Raw genomic sequence first — 14,042 nt, 5'->3', positions numbered from 1 at the left:
TCTTGAAATTTATGTAGAGTATAATACTTTGATGGAGTTATAAGTTTGTATTTAACTAAATTATATAAGCTTCTGCTCATGAAATATACAAAACAGAAGTGATATGGGTAGGTTTTTTTTCGTGCATTTTTCATTAAAGAAATTGCAAATTTTTAGCTTTGTGACCATTTTGAACAGAAGCGATAAAGTTATAATTTTGTATAAATTTTTATGATATGTCTGCCGTTTTTGCATGAGTTATCTCCCTTTTCAATGCAAATCTCCTTAGGAATTTTGAATGGTTATTATTTTAGTCTTGCTCAGGTTAGATTTTATTAAACTTTTTTCTGTGTATTTTTGGAGTATAATGCTAAAGATTAAAAATTAAAAAATGTCTGTTGCAATTACTTTCGGGTTAGGGTCAAAGGAGTAGATTCAGTAAGACCCCTTTTGGGCCCAAAACATTTAGCAGATTTACAAAATTGTGAAAATATTATCTTTAAGCTATTTACTGGTAGGTAAAATGCTTCAGCTTCACAAATATTGGCTGTTTTTAACAAAACAATGCACATATATCGGGTACTAGCATCATTACGTCATGCTAAATTAGTGAAATCTTTACAATTTAGCATTTTAGTTGAATGGTAGACGGTTTCTGTCTAAAATGAAAGTGGCCACATTCGTGTTCATTCATAATATTGAATTGTTAGTTGTATTTGATGAATATACATACCAGAAATACAGGTAGAGGATGAACACGGATGCGGCCAATTTCATTTTTGACAAAAACCATCTGGAAAGTGACGAATTTTTGCATACTAGTATTTGATAGAATTTTCATATTTAAGCTTGAATCGGAGCGTTTTTAATGACTTAATAAGTCAAAATATTTCACATAAACTAATTGGATCAATTGAAATAGACACTTTAGTGTTTCAAAAGTGTCCACAATCTTTCATTTGATGAACCTGAAAATTGAGGCCAAAATCGGCTCTTAACGGACCTACTCCTGTATGCTTGATTGACTGGACTAGTGTTTAATCAGTGAAAATACTTCCTTGACAATGTTGTTCATGGCAAAGTTATAGTCTAGAGATGAAAGCTGAAGCTAGACAACACAGCAATGTTAAAACGTGACTATATTACTCTGTCAATTTTTAAAAACAGTTTAAGTATATTAGAAAACAAAAACAAAGGATACGTATTAAATAGATAGCACGACCTTGGATTGCTCCTTTCAAATTCGGTTTTCAATTGCAAGTTAGTGCCGAAAAATTATTAAAAACAAACTTTGTTAAAGTGTCTATTATAAATTTATATATGAATGGTAAAATATGTTTCATCTCTTTTTGTGGGTCCTTTAGCTGTTCAACTGTTTTAGTTTTTATGTATCATTTACTTGCCAATAGTCCTTTTGTTAGTGTTACTGATGGAGGTATATACAAACCATGAAATCGAAAGCATGCGAATTATGGTGTTGTTTTCTTTAATTTGATCATATTTTTTAAACTGTAGTGACATTTCTAATATTTTATATTGCGCAAACTTAAGCGATCAACAAAAAAAATGAATTTGCCAGTTAAAGTGAAAACAGTACGAGAAACATAGGTTAACAACCAATGCCTTCATACCATGTTAAACCATGATAGATGTTATGTTTGTCCAATGTTTTAAACATAATCATTGGTAATGGTTGAAGATAAATGGCATGACCAATGAATCGGCGAGCCAGATAAAGACTCAATATAAAACAAACAATACATTACCCAAAGACATATACATTATCTACGTTGCCAACACAAGTGAAAGCATTTAAAGTCGTCCCCGTGTCCTGGAAACTAAATCCCGTTAAAGTTTTGGTTCCAAATGTTAATGTGTTCGATGCAATATCATCAACCCAGCTACTTTGCTGTAGATCCGCTGGAAGTCCTGTACAGGCGGCATCTAAAATTTAAATTCATTTCAAAAGTCTTGTAATAAAGTTTTCAGGAATTTAAATATTCAGTATACCAAGGATCCAGACATAATCAGGACTTTAGATATTCAGGATTATCTGGTACTAGACGTAATTAGAACTCAACATATAGTACAATCTAGTACCCTTATCAGGACTTTGAATATTCAGTATAATCTGGTACCAAACGTTATCAGGACTTTCATACATATAATCTGGTACCAGACGTAATCATGACTCTTATACATATAATCTGGTACCAGACGTAATCAGGACTCTTCTACATATGATCTGGTACCAGACGTTATCAGGACTCTTATACATATAATCTGGTACCAGACGTAATCAGGACTTTAAATATTCAGTATAATCTGGTATTGGACGTGATCCGGAGTTTAGATATAATCTGGTACTAGGCGTAGGCAGTGCTTTATATATTCTAGTATAATCGGATACGGGACATAATCAGGCCTATACATATTTAGTATAATCTAGTACCAGACATAATCAGGCCTTTAAATATTTAGTAAAATCTTGAACCAGACGTAATCATGACTTTAAATATTCGGTATAATTATCTGGTACTTGACGTAATTAGGACTTTAAATATTCAGTGTAATTAGTTACAAGTCGTAATCCGGACTTTAAATATTCAGTATTATCTTTTACCAGACGTAATTAGGACTTTAAATATTCAGTATTATCTAGTACCAGACGTAATTAGGACTTTAAGTATTCAGTAAAATTTGGTACCAGACGTAATCAGGACTTTAAGTATTCAGTCTACCCAGGTGCGAAACATAATCAGGATCTTTGATATGCAGTATACTCTGATATACTCAGAAAATAATAATATAATGAACAATTTAATTCATTTGGTGTAAAATGGTCACAGTAATAATTGAAATTTACTATATATTACGTATTTCACAATCATTGAAATAAATAAGATCTTTTTTACAGATTCCCTAGCAAAATGTCAATAATTTTTAAAAACTCGTGAAAATAAGAAGAGGTCGGCATGGGGAGGCGCCTATAATCGTTCCCCGATTGGATGCAGACAATTTGTTAAAAAGTCTACTTCCAAATTCTATAATTGAATGTCGTGTTCTACTTGTATAAACTGTGTATGCTTTAAATAGAAACTTGTAGATAACAGAAAAGTTTGTCATAAGTAATGATACGAAATCATTGTAAATTTTAAATGCTTCTCAATCAATTATAAAATAAGCCAATCGTATATTATTTCGGTCTTATACGTTTGTAAAAAAGTAGATATTGGTTGTACAGTAAATGTTCCTATCCCTAGTCGTGGACATTGTGACACTACAAAATTTAATATAGATCCATTCCCCAAGTAGGATCAGAGAAGGGTTATCGTCTTGTTACCAAACATGGTAATTTCAATCAAAGGTTATTCTTGAGACACCTGTTTGAATTCAATAATTCCCAATTTTTTTAATCTGTCAGCTGTATCTAATGATATAATTATCTCTTTTCGACAAAACACTGTCATCCATTTGTGATGAACAAGGCGTTTTTTCGTATGGATACCGGTCTTCTGGAAAGAATGGATTAAAACAGAATGTTTGTGAAAGGCAATTACAATAGATATCAATTGAACTCACCATGCAAAAATATATAATTGTAGTCTTAATATAACTTCATATACATTTAATTCAGGAAGAATCACTGTACAATCGATATAACTATGAGTGTTGTTTTTTTTATCAATTTAAAATGCAAAAATACAAAAATGAATTATGAGTCACCGGTTTTTTCCTCCACACTACAGGTTGTGCACAATTTTCAGATTTTACTTAAAAAAAGAATGAGGTATGGTTGCAAATAAGACAACTATCCAGAAGGGTTTAAGGTGGTACCTTACACTACCGGAAGATAGTTATGTAAAATCAGCTAAACGTTTTAATTACCTTGTGTTGTTATGGAAATAGTAAGCTTCTTAACGATCAAAATTAGTGTGTGTCAAACTGCTATATATAACCAGTGTATTTTTTCTGATATAATGGTTGGTTCAAGTTTTTGGAAATATATATTTTTGTCAAAAGGTCAAAGTAAATACTCTCTAAATTTATTGAAAATTAAACGAGCTAAATTAGTTTTAGTGAAGGTGTTGGATACCACTTTAAAAGAGGGACGACAGATACCAGAGGGACAGTCATACTTATCAATCGAAAATACACTGACACCGCCATGGCTAATAATGAAAAGGACAAACAGACAAACAATAGTACACATGACACAAAATTGAAAACAAAGGATAAACAACACGAACCCCACCAAAAACTAGGGGTGGTCTCAGGTGCTCCGAAAGGGTAAGCATATCCTGCTCCACATGTGGCACTCGTCGTGTTGCTTACGCGATAACAAATCCGGTAAATAGTTGAATTCGGTAGGTCAGATTCATGAAAGGGAAGGGAGTTGAAGTTACGACGTATGGAACATATCCGATATCATTTGTGAAACGGTTATTCCATAACGGTCAACCAATTCTGATGGCGTCCGTAAAATTGACGAAAAGATGATTTCAACTTCACTATTTGGAACTCTTCTTTTACTAGCGTTCTTGTGAGCAACAACCCTCTATCAAGCAAATCATGATAGGACATGCAAGCACAGGAATATCGTATCAATTGGAAGACAGCTCTTATAGCAGGCTTTCAGATAAGAAAACAATGAGGTCACCGTACTTGTTTTCATGTTGCATATCAAAATAGTTATCGCAACAGAACCAAGTCATTATAACTAATTAGAGCCGACAAATCTATACATGTTCTCGATCCTTGAAAGATATTTCTTTTCATCTCATCTCATCTTATGTGCACTGTTTTTTGTGCAGCGTTCCATGAAAACAAGAATCTTAAGGAGAAACTATGGAATATGAGTCGTTTATTTTTTGGCAACATACGGGAACGACTATTCTATAGGACAAAACAGTCGGGGACTTTTAAAACTGACATAACAAAACAATGTATGATATGACACGATAGATTATGTAAGGTTGTCACTTCTGACATACTGTCATATTACATGTATTAATGTGTTTTTGGTAAGTATGTTTTATTTTGGCCTGCAATTGTTTTGTATTTTGGCCTGCAATTGTTTTGTATTTTGGCCTGCAATTGTTTTGTATTTTGGCCTGCAATTGTTTTGTATTTTGTCTTTCATTTTAACTAATGTGCTTTGCCTTTATATGTTTTTGTGTTTCTTAGTTATATATTTCTTTGTGTAATAATGATTAAGATTATAACACAATGTTAACTGCTGTATTCCAATTTTTGACATTTTAATCTTTTATGTCTTTTTGTTTTGTTTACACGTCGTTCTTAATATACATGATTTTTTTGCCATTTTCATACATGAATAGGTTTGAGCTTTTAATTTCTCCATCGCATTAGGGACTTTCCATTTAGAATTTTCCTCAGTGTTTGGTATAATAAGATAAACTGTCAATAAACTTAGTTCCATTCCTTTAGTTGCAAATGCCCTCATATTATTTGAATGCATAAAATACGAATCAGCTTTTGGGTAATTTATTTGTATTTACTTTTTTTTGGCAATTTGTACTTGATTATGTGTTCAAATTGGTCTGTTGTAATTTGTGCTAGTCTTTGTGATGTTTATTTAATTTTCTTTGTGAATAATTGTATGTTTGTCTTTGTGAATGATTGTTTGTTTGTCTTTGTGAATGATTGTATGTTTGTCTTTGTGATGTTTTTTTCAAATTTCTTTGTGATGTTTTTTCAAATTTCTTTGTGAATGATTGTATGTTTGTCTTTGTGAATGATTGTATGTTTGTCTTTGTGAATGATTGTTTGTTTGTCTTTGTGAATGATTGTTTGTTTGTCTTTGTGATGTTTATTTAAATTTCTTTGTGAATGATTGTATGTTTGTCTTTGTGAATGATTGTTTGTTTGTCTTTGTGAATGATTGTATGTTTGTCTTTGTGAATGATTGTTTGTTCGTCTTTGTGAATGATTGTATGTTTGTCTTTGTGAATGATTGTTTGTTTGTCTTTGTGGATGATTGTATGTTTGTCTTTGTGAATGATTGTTTGTTTGTCTTTGTGAATGATTGTATGTTTGTCTTTGTGTGAATGATTGTTTGTTTGTCTATGTGATGTTTATTTCAATTTCTTTGTGAATGATTGTATGTTTGTCTTTGTGAATGATTGTATGTTTGTCTTTGTGTGAATGATTGTTTGTTTGTCTTTGTGATGTTTATTTAAATTTCTTTGTGAATGATTGTATGTTTGTCTTTGTGAATGCTTGTATGTTTGTCTTTGTGTGAATGATTGTTTGTTTGTCTTTGTGATGTTTATTTAAATTTCTTTGTGAATGATTGTATGTTTGTCTTTGTGAATGATTGTATGTTTGTCTTTGTGAATGATTGTATGTTTGTCTTTGTGTGAATGATTGTTTGTTTGTCTTTGTGATGTTTATTTAAATTTCTTTGTGAATGATTGTATGTTTGTCTTTGTGAATGATTGTGTGTTCGTCTTTGTGAATGATTGTATGTTTGTCTTTGTGAATGATTGTTTGTTTGTCTTTTTGGATGATTGTATGTTTGTCTTTGTGAATGATTGTTTGTTTGTCTTTGTGAATGATTGTATGTTTGTCTTTGTGTGAATGATTGTTTGTTCGTCTTTGTGATGTTTATTTAAATTTCTTTGTGAATGATTGTATGTTTGTCTTTGTGTGAATGATTGTTTGTTTGTCTTTGTGATGTTTATTTAAATTTCTTTGTGAATGATTGTATGTTTGTCTTTGTGAATGATTGTATGTTTGTCTTTGTGTGAACGATTGTTTGTTTGTCTTTGTGATGTTTATTTAAATTTCTTTGTGAATGATTGTATGTTTGTCTTTGTGAATGCTTGTATGTTTGTCTTTGTGTGAATGATTGTTTGTTTGTCTTTGTGATGTTTATTTAAATTTCTTTGTGAATGATTGTATGTTTGTCTTTGTGAATGATTGTATGTTTGTCTTTGTGTGAATGATTGTTTGTTTGTCTTTGTGATGTTTATTTAAATTTCTTTGTGAATGATTGTATGTTTGTTTTTGTGAATGATTGTATGTTTGTCTTTGTGTGAATGATTGTTTGTTTGTCTTTGTGATGTTAATTTAAATTTCTTTGTGAATGATTGTATGTTTGTCTTTGTGAATGATTGTTTGTTTGTCTTTGTGTGAATGATTGTTTGTTTGTCTTTGTGATGTTTATTTAAATTTCTTTGTGAATGATTGTATGTTTGTCTTTGTGAATGATTGTATGTTTGTCTTTGTGAATACTTGATTGTTTGTATTGTGAATACTTGCTTGTTTATCTTTGTGAATACTTGTTTGTTTGTATTGTGAAGGATTAATTGCTCGTCTTTGTGATTTATAGTGTTTTGTGTAATATGTTATTTCAAAAAGTGTTTGTTAGCGTGATGTTTTTTTTGTCATTTTAACAGATTGTGTTGATAGTTATCATAAGTACCAGGATTATAATTTAAACGCCAGACGCGCGTTTCGTCCACATAAGACTCATTAGTGACGCCCAGATCAAAATAGTTTATCCTTCCGATTGATTGTAAACGGGTCTAATAGATGACTTTCTTTGTCTTTGCAATTTACTGTGGTTCGACATTTTAATGCATTCTGATTTTGTGCAAATGTTGTAAAAGTTACCAAAAATACTAGGACTATAATTTAGTACGTCGTCTACATAAGACTCATCAGTGACGCTCATATTAAAATATATATTAGGCCAAACAAGTAAAAAGTTGAAGAGCATTGAGGATCCAAAATGCCGAAAAAAATGTGCCAAATACGGCTAAGGTAATATATGCCTGGGATAAGAAAATCCTTCGTGTTTCGAAAAAATCAAAGTGTTGTAAACAGGAAATTAAAATAAAAGTGACCACATTATTGATATTCATGTCATCACCAGAGTGTTGACTACTGGGATTGTGATACCCTCGGGGACGAAACGTCCACCAGCAGTGGCAACGACCCAGTGGTGTAATAGTTGACTGTTGTGATTGTTTGTATTGGTTTTACTAATGAAAGTTTTTTAGATTGTGTTTTGGTCTATGTGATTGATTTTATGTTGGTTTTTGTGGGTGTGAGAGTGTTGTTATTTGTTATTGATTGTGTGCTGGTCTTATGCACTATTTGTTGTTTTTGTTTAAAATGACTGTCAGATTGGAAATGTAACAGACTAATGTTGTCCTTCTGATTGATATCGGATTGGTCTACCGTTGTGTATTTATTTTAATTGATGGATAGATGGTCATGTGCGATCATATATTGTGCATTGGTTGTCTTGACTGATGCTAATTTAACGATGTGGTTTTTAAAATTGCAGAGACCAAATAACATAAAAGTTAGTATGTATAGGTCACCCTCCAGACTTTGCCAATTGAAAAATAAAAAAAGTATGAAATAAATTACCCTGAAATGACAAATGTAAAACAATTTAAATGAGAAAAGTAAAAATAAGGCCTGATTTATGTTAAAACAATGAACGTAAAACAAATACGATATACATCAACAAACGAAAACGACAAAATTACTGGCTCCTGACTTTGGACAGGCATTTAAACCCTCCCCGAACCTTACCTAATAAATAAATACAAATCAGCAACACATTAATATAGTATTAAGACGTCGTTTACAGTCAGGGAAAACTAAATCAATAATCATAGCAATGAGACAATAGCTATGGATAAAATTTCACTGTTGAATTGGTAACCTTGTACAAGAAGTTTACTAAGAGGAAAGATAGGTTTCATATATATCAGTACGCAATGAACGTGGTTGCTAATTTTGATAGATGCTTTATAGTGCTTCTTTGTAAATATTTTTTTTTGGTTCTTATTGAGATTGTGACACGCTGATTACTGTTGTACCCCTATTTTGACAGTTTTACATATTATGTCGGTTTTTGTTCATGCATCGTTGTAAATATAAGGGAATTGAATGCGACTGTATACAAGTGAGAGGTCTAGCGCTATAAAACCAGGTCCAGTCTACCATTTTCTACATTTGAAATTGCTTGTACCAAGTCAGGAATATAACAGTTGTTGTCCATTCATTTGATGTGTTATATCATTTGATTTTGTAATTTGATTAGATACTTTCCGTTTTGAATTTTCCTCGAAGTTCATTATTTTTGTGATTTTACTATTTACCGGATCGTATCTAAATTTACGGGATCGGTGAATAACATCTCTTTCAAAAGTACAATGGGCTATCCCATTTTAAATATTAAGCTTTCTACGGGTTCCACCAGACTCTTTATATCTAGGAAAGAAATAAGGTTTCATATTATTTTTAACAAAGTCCCCAGTTTAATGATTTACCGGTTAACCGTAGATTCATTTAAATACAAAATATCACTAAAAACCGGAACATTGCAAAGAAGAGGTGTAATATACACCAATAAAATGTCACCAAAGATACATCGCCTTCCAAAACTGGAAAATTACCAATAGGGCATGAAAACTGGTCCCTTTGTATTAAGTTTTAGTGTATACCTTTTTGATTTATTTGAAAGAGGTTCCTTTGGGTTAGTTTCGACAGGATATTTAGTAAAATGACGATTATTTGCCGAAAAATATCATTAAGATAACGATAAGTGTTGTTGCATTTATAAAAATTTGAACGGGTTTTTACAACGGTTGGTCACAAACTGTAATTTACAACAAGACAAGAATCGAAGGAGCACAATAATTGCACATAGGAATACCTACCAGCTGTCGATAAAATTGATTACCGGAAATAATCAGGGAAATAATTAATCTCTTCAATCATATCATCGTACTATTTAAAGGTTTATCAACCATATCTACCTTTCTTATTGAAAAACAAGGCTTAAAATGAGTTTCATTTAATATGTGTGCAACTATTTTTTTCAAACGAAAATGTCTTTACATAGTGAAACTTTGTTAAAGTCATTTTAATAGATGTTGATGTATTCATCTTTGTGATCTTTGCAGTACAAAAGTACCAGAATCATGATTGCATTTAGAAGAAAAGAGATAATAGTACCAACAACTTTAAGCAGCTTTATCTCTATGAAAATCAGATATATTAAACAAGTCATATAATTAACACTTATTCAGACGCATTTACAATGACTGATTGGATATAACATAGCATTTTTTTGTGTGAAAATATTATCGTTTAAAAATGCAAACATAATTTTAGTATCTTTTCACATGCAATACAAAGTTTTTTATTCTTAAAATATTTAAATATTATAAAAAAAAAAACAATGTACAATATATCACATGTAATCTTAAATGACTGATTGCAAACAACAGTTCATTTTTTTTAAAGGAAGACATATTGGTGATTTAAACAATGAAAACAAACTTGTTAGCGTATAGTCTCTGATATTCGTCAAATCTTATGAGAAAAAAACATCAAGATATTCAAAAAGTTCCAAAAATTTAAGGCGGTCAATCTGAATAGAGAAAAAAAAATCACTTTTAATTAATACACATAAATGTGGACATGTTTACTTTAAGAATATCGATATGCTATAAACAAATGCTTTATTCATATACATTTGAGATAACCGATTTTTGCAACATTGCAAATTTGTTTTATAAAAGGAAGAATTATTTAAAATTTTCATATTGATGACAACAACATTTTCGTTTCCCTTCTCTGATAATCACCATATTTTTCTATAATTGCAATGTTGTCATTGCAACCAGTTGATAATAAATTATTGTCTACAGATGTGATTGTAGATATCTATTTTTATTGCACATCCATATAACCATGTACTTTTGAATTCGTAATTGTAACTACATGTACATACATATCCGTCCGAACTGTCCAAGTAATTTATCGACTAATAATTTGATTTTGGATGTAACGCGTTTCTGATTGGCTGGCGTTGATTTTTTATCAGCCCATAGACATAATCGAATCATGTGACCGTGACGTCATCAACGTTTTTTCATGGGTTTCTCTGGTTTAAAACTTAGAATTACAGTGACTTGACTGTTAGGGTTTCTCTCCACTAATAGCAACTCTTTCAAACTTTTGACCAAATTGTATTTTTTTTTATTAAACCAAATTGTTCAACTGGTCAGAATATTGAACAAATTGTTCAGCTAAAGTGTAAAAGTGCAAGGTGATAAAATAAAACATACTTACAATCCAATAAGACTTTAACTCCACTTTAATGATGTTGTGACAATCAAAGTCTATCAGTTTGTAGAGGTATATTCTAGTCATTTCAATGCTGTAGGAACTGTCATTATGTTAAATTGCCATACACCAAAAACTAAGCTATCATATAGATTTCCTTCTAAAAGTATTCAGATTCTATATTCATAAGAATCAGATATCATTAAAAAAAACCATCATATATTTAGTAAAATATGTGTGAAATAACTATATGCTATTGATAAGTTGCCATGTGGAGATAACCTAAAATATTATTCTTTTGAATAAAGACTTTTTAAAAGAAAAATATATCTCCCCATGGACACTTCCTACAAACATTTTGCAATTGTACACACATTTTTCTGAATATGAAATGTTTTAATTCACTTCATGTCTAATAAATATAGAACACTTTTAGTAAGAAATACTATATGAAAGCTTAGTTTGAACATGTTTATAGCAATTCAAAATAATACAAGTTCCTTCAGCATGGAAATGACTATAATATATGCGAGATGTATAGAGACACAGACACGTTAACTTTTATTTCTATAGAAGTCGCTCTTCACTATACTACTACCTGTCGATACATATATTTTTGGCATTGCACAAGTCATGTCTTCTTTGACTATTAATGACGTTAAAATACTAAATCCCTGTGATGTGTTTTAGTCGATTTTAGTCTCTGATGCATGATTTTTTACTATTAATTGGTTTTGGCTTTTAACTAGCTGTCAGTAACTGAGAGTACTCTCAAATCGTATTTTCTTGTTAATTAGACCTGTTGATACTGTTTATAATACTTTTTTGTTATTTTTTATTTATATGGATCTTGTCTGTACACCAGCTTTGATTATTTGTAATATCTTCAATTTTTCACTTATTCTAACAACATTTGTATAAACTTCAAGATTATAAAAACCCGTTTTTTTAATAAAGTGAACATTGATTGGTTTAAATATTTCTCAGTGTGTTTGAATTTGTTTGTTAGCTTTTTGGTCATGAATGTTTGTCTCTAATATTTAATTAACTGTGCATTTGTATTCAGATGTCGCAGATTAAATTTATTCGTTCATTGTGTAATCATACGTTTTTTGATTGAGTTAAGTCTGCCAATTGATATTTTATCGTATGTCTTTTCTATGTTGTGATGTTATGCTATTGTTTCAGAAAAAGGGAGAAGGTTTGGATCCATTAAAACGTTTAATCCCGCTGCAAATGTTTGCACCTGTCCTAAGTCAGGAATCTGATGTACACTAGTTGTCGTTTGTTTTTGTAATATATACGTGTTTCTCGTTTCTCGTTTTGTTAAAATAGATTAGACCGTTGGTTTTCCCGTTTGAATGGTTTTACACTAGTAGTTTTGGGGCCCTCTATAGCTTGTTGTTCGGTGTGAGCCAAGGCTCCGTGTTGAAGGCCGTACTTTAACCTATTATGGTTTACTTTTTAGATTGTTATTTGGATGGAGAGTTGTCTAATTGGCACTCACACCACATCTTCCTATATCTATACAAACTGATAGACTGATTTTGTCACAACATCGTTTAAAAGAAGTTTTAAGTCTTATAGGATTGGAAGTATGTTTTCTTGTATCTCTTTGCACTTTCATGACTTGTCTGTGGTTCTCTACAGCAGTTAGTTTAAATTTCTGACCCGTTGAACAATTTGATTTTATAAAACAAATTTCAATTTGGTCAGAAATTTGAATATGTTGCAATTGGTGGAGAGCAACACTAACAGTCAAGTCACTGTAAATTATAAGAAATAGCTGTTATATTTTTTCTGTCTATTCGAAATAACATAAAAAAAGTGGTGCACACTTTTAAATAACACGCAACGCGGGATATTTAGTGTGCACCACATTTTTTATGTTATTTCTCCATAGACAGAGAACAAAATATTGCAGTCATTCCTTAAATCGAGCGCTAACGATTGTCACGATAACTTCCAATATCTTAAATATTTGATTTTACGTATGTGACGGAATATCTCTCATAAGTAATTTACAGATCAATCAATATTCTGTCAAACAGTAGCGCCTAAGGTTACAAGAACTGTTTATTTTGATCTTCAACTTTGAACTAGTTTGACTTTATAACTATTTTTATCTGAGCGGCATTGCTGAGTCTTTTGAATACGAAACGCACGTATGCCGTATTTATCTGTAAGCCTGTTAGCTTTGATAACTATCAATTAATAGTTTTGAAATGACAAAAAAAATAAAAGATTTTTGTAACCTTAATCTGCAACGTTTGTAAAAGAATTGTAGGGATAATTGACAAACAAAAATGAATTGAAAATGAATTTGATTTCACATAAATTGCAAGGTTACGATGAATATTATTAATTATGCATGCTTATATTCCACGTCTACCATAATTAGGAAATAGTTTACGAATAATGTTGATACATGTACATGTATAACAATATTTCGTACTCACCGACATCCAATTTGAAGATCAAGAATAATATAAAGAAAACACTTATAAATAAACAGCCATTCATAATTTCCAATGATTTAATGCAATTGAACATTATATATTGCAATGTTTTAGTATTAGTATACAAAATGCTACGTATAACAAGAAAGTTGTCATGATGCCCACAGGTGAAATAACCAGACAACATTTACATGCTTATTTGTGACAAGTTTCGACGTTATTCCGATGAAAGGAAGTTGAAAGTTGAAAAGGTGACTGTTTTCCCTTTAACAACATTCGTTCCTGTGATATGTACAAAGTATATAAAGTGCAAATCTAGAAAGTTCATTTTTACACTCATATGCAAGTAGAACTATTCTAAGATAGAGGATGATGCGAAAACTGGTTTCTTTTACGTTTTTAAAATACAAAATATTTGATTGGAATGCATTTATTAACACTGATTCATTCAATTAAGAAATAATTCATGGAGGCCATAGATGT

General features: G+C 30.9%; 1 protein-coding gene across 1 annotated transcript in view; it reads right to left on the bottom strand.

Moving 5' to 3' along the window:
- The window catches only part of LOC134722458 (uncharacterized), a 31,296-nt gene extending 17,628 nt beyond the window's left edge, over positions 1-13,668 (bottom strand). Inside the window, exons 1-2 of the mRNA XM_063586079.1 lie at positions 13,560-13,668; positions 1,746-1,923 (exon numbers count right to left, since the gene is read on the bottom strand). Of these exons, the coding sequence (XP_063442149.1) occupies positions 1,746-1,923; positions 13,560-13,653 (272 nt within the window). The 5' untranslated portion in view covers positions 13,654-13,668. The remainder of the gene's footprint in view (positions 1-1,745; positions 1,924-13,559) is intronic.
- Between the last annotated feature and the right edge of the window lie 374 nt (positions 13,669-14,042).

Source organism: Mytilus trossulus, chromosome 6, assembly GCF_036588685.1.
Source record: "Mytilus trossulus isolate FHL-02 chromosome 6, PNRI_Mtr1.1.1.hap1, whole genome shotgun sequence".
Taxonomy (NCBI): Eukaryota; Metazoa; Mollusca; class Bivalvia; order Mytilida; family Mytilidae; genus Mytilus; species Mytilus trossulus.
This window is presented reverse-complemented; position numbering and strand designations above follow the sequence as displayed.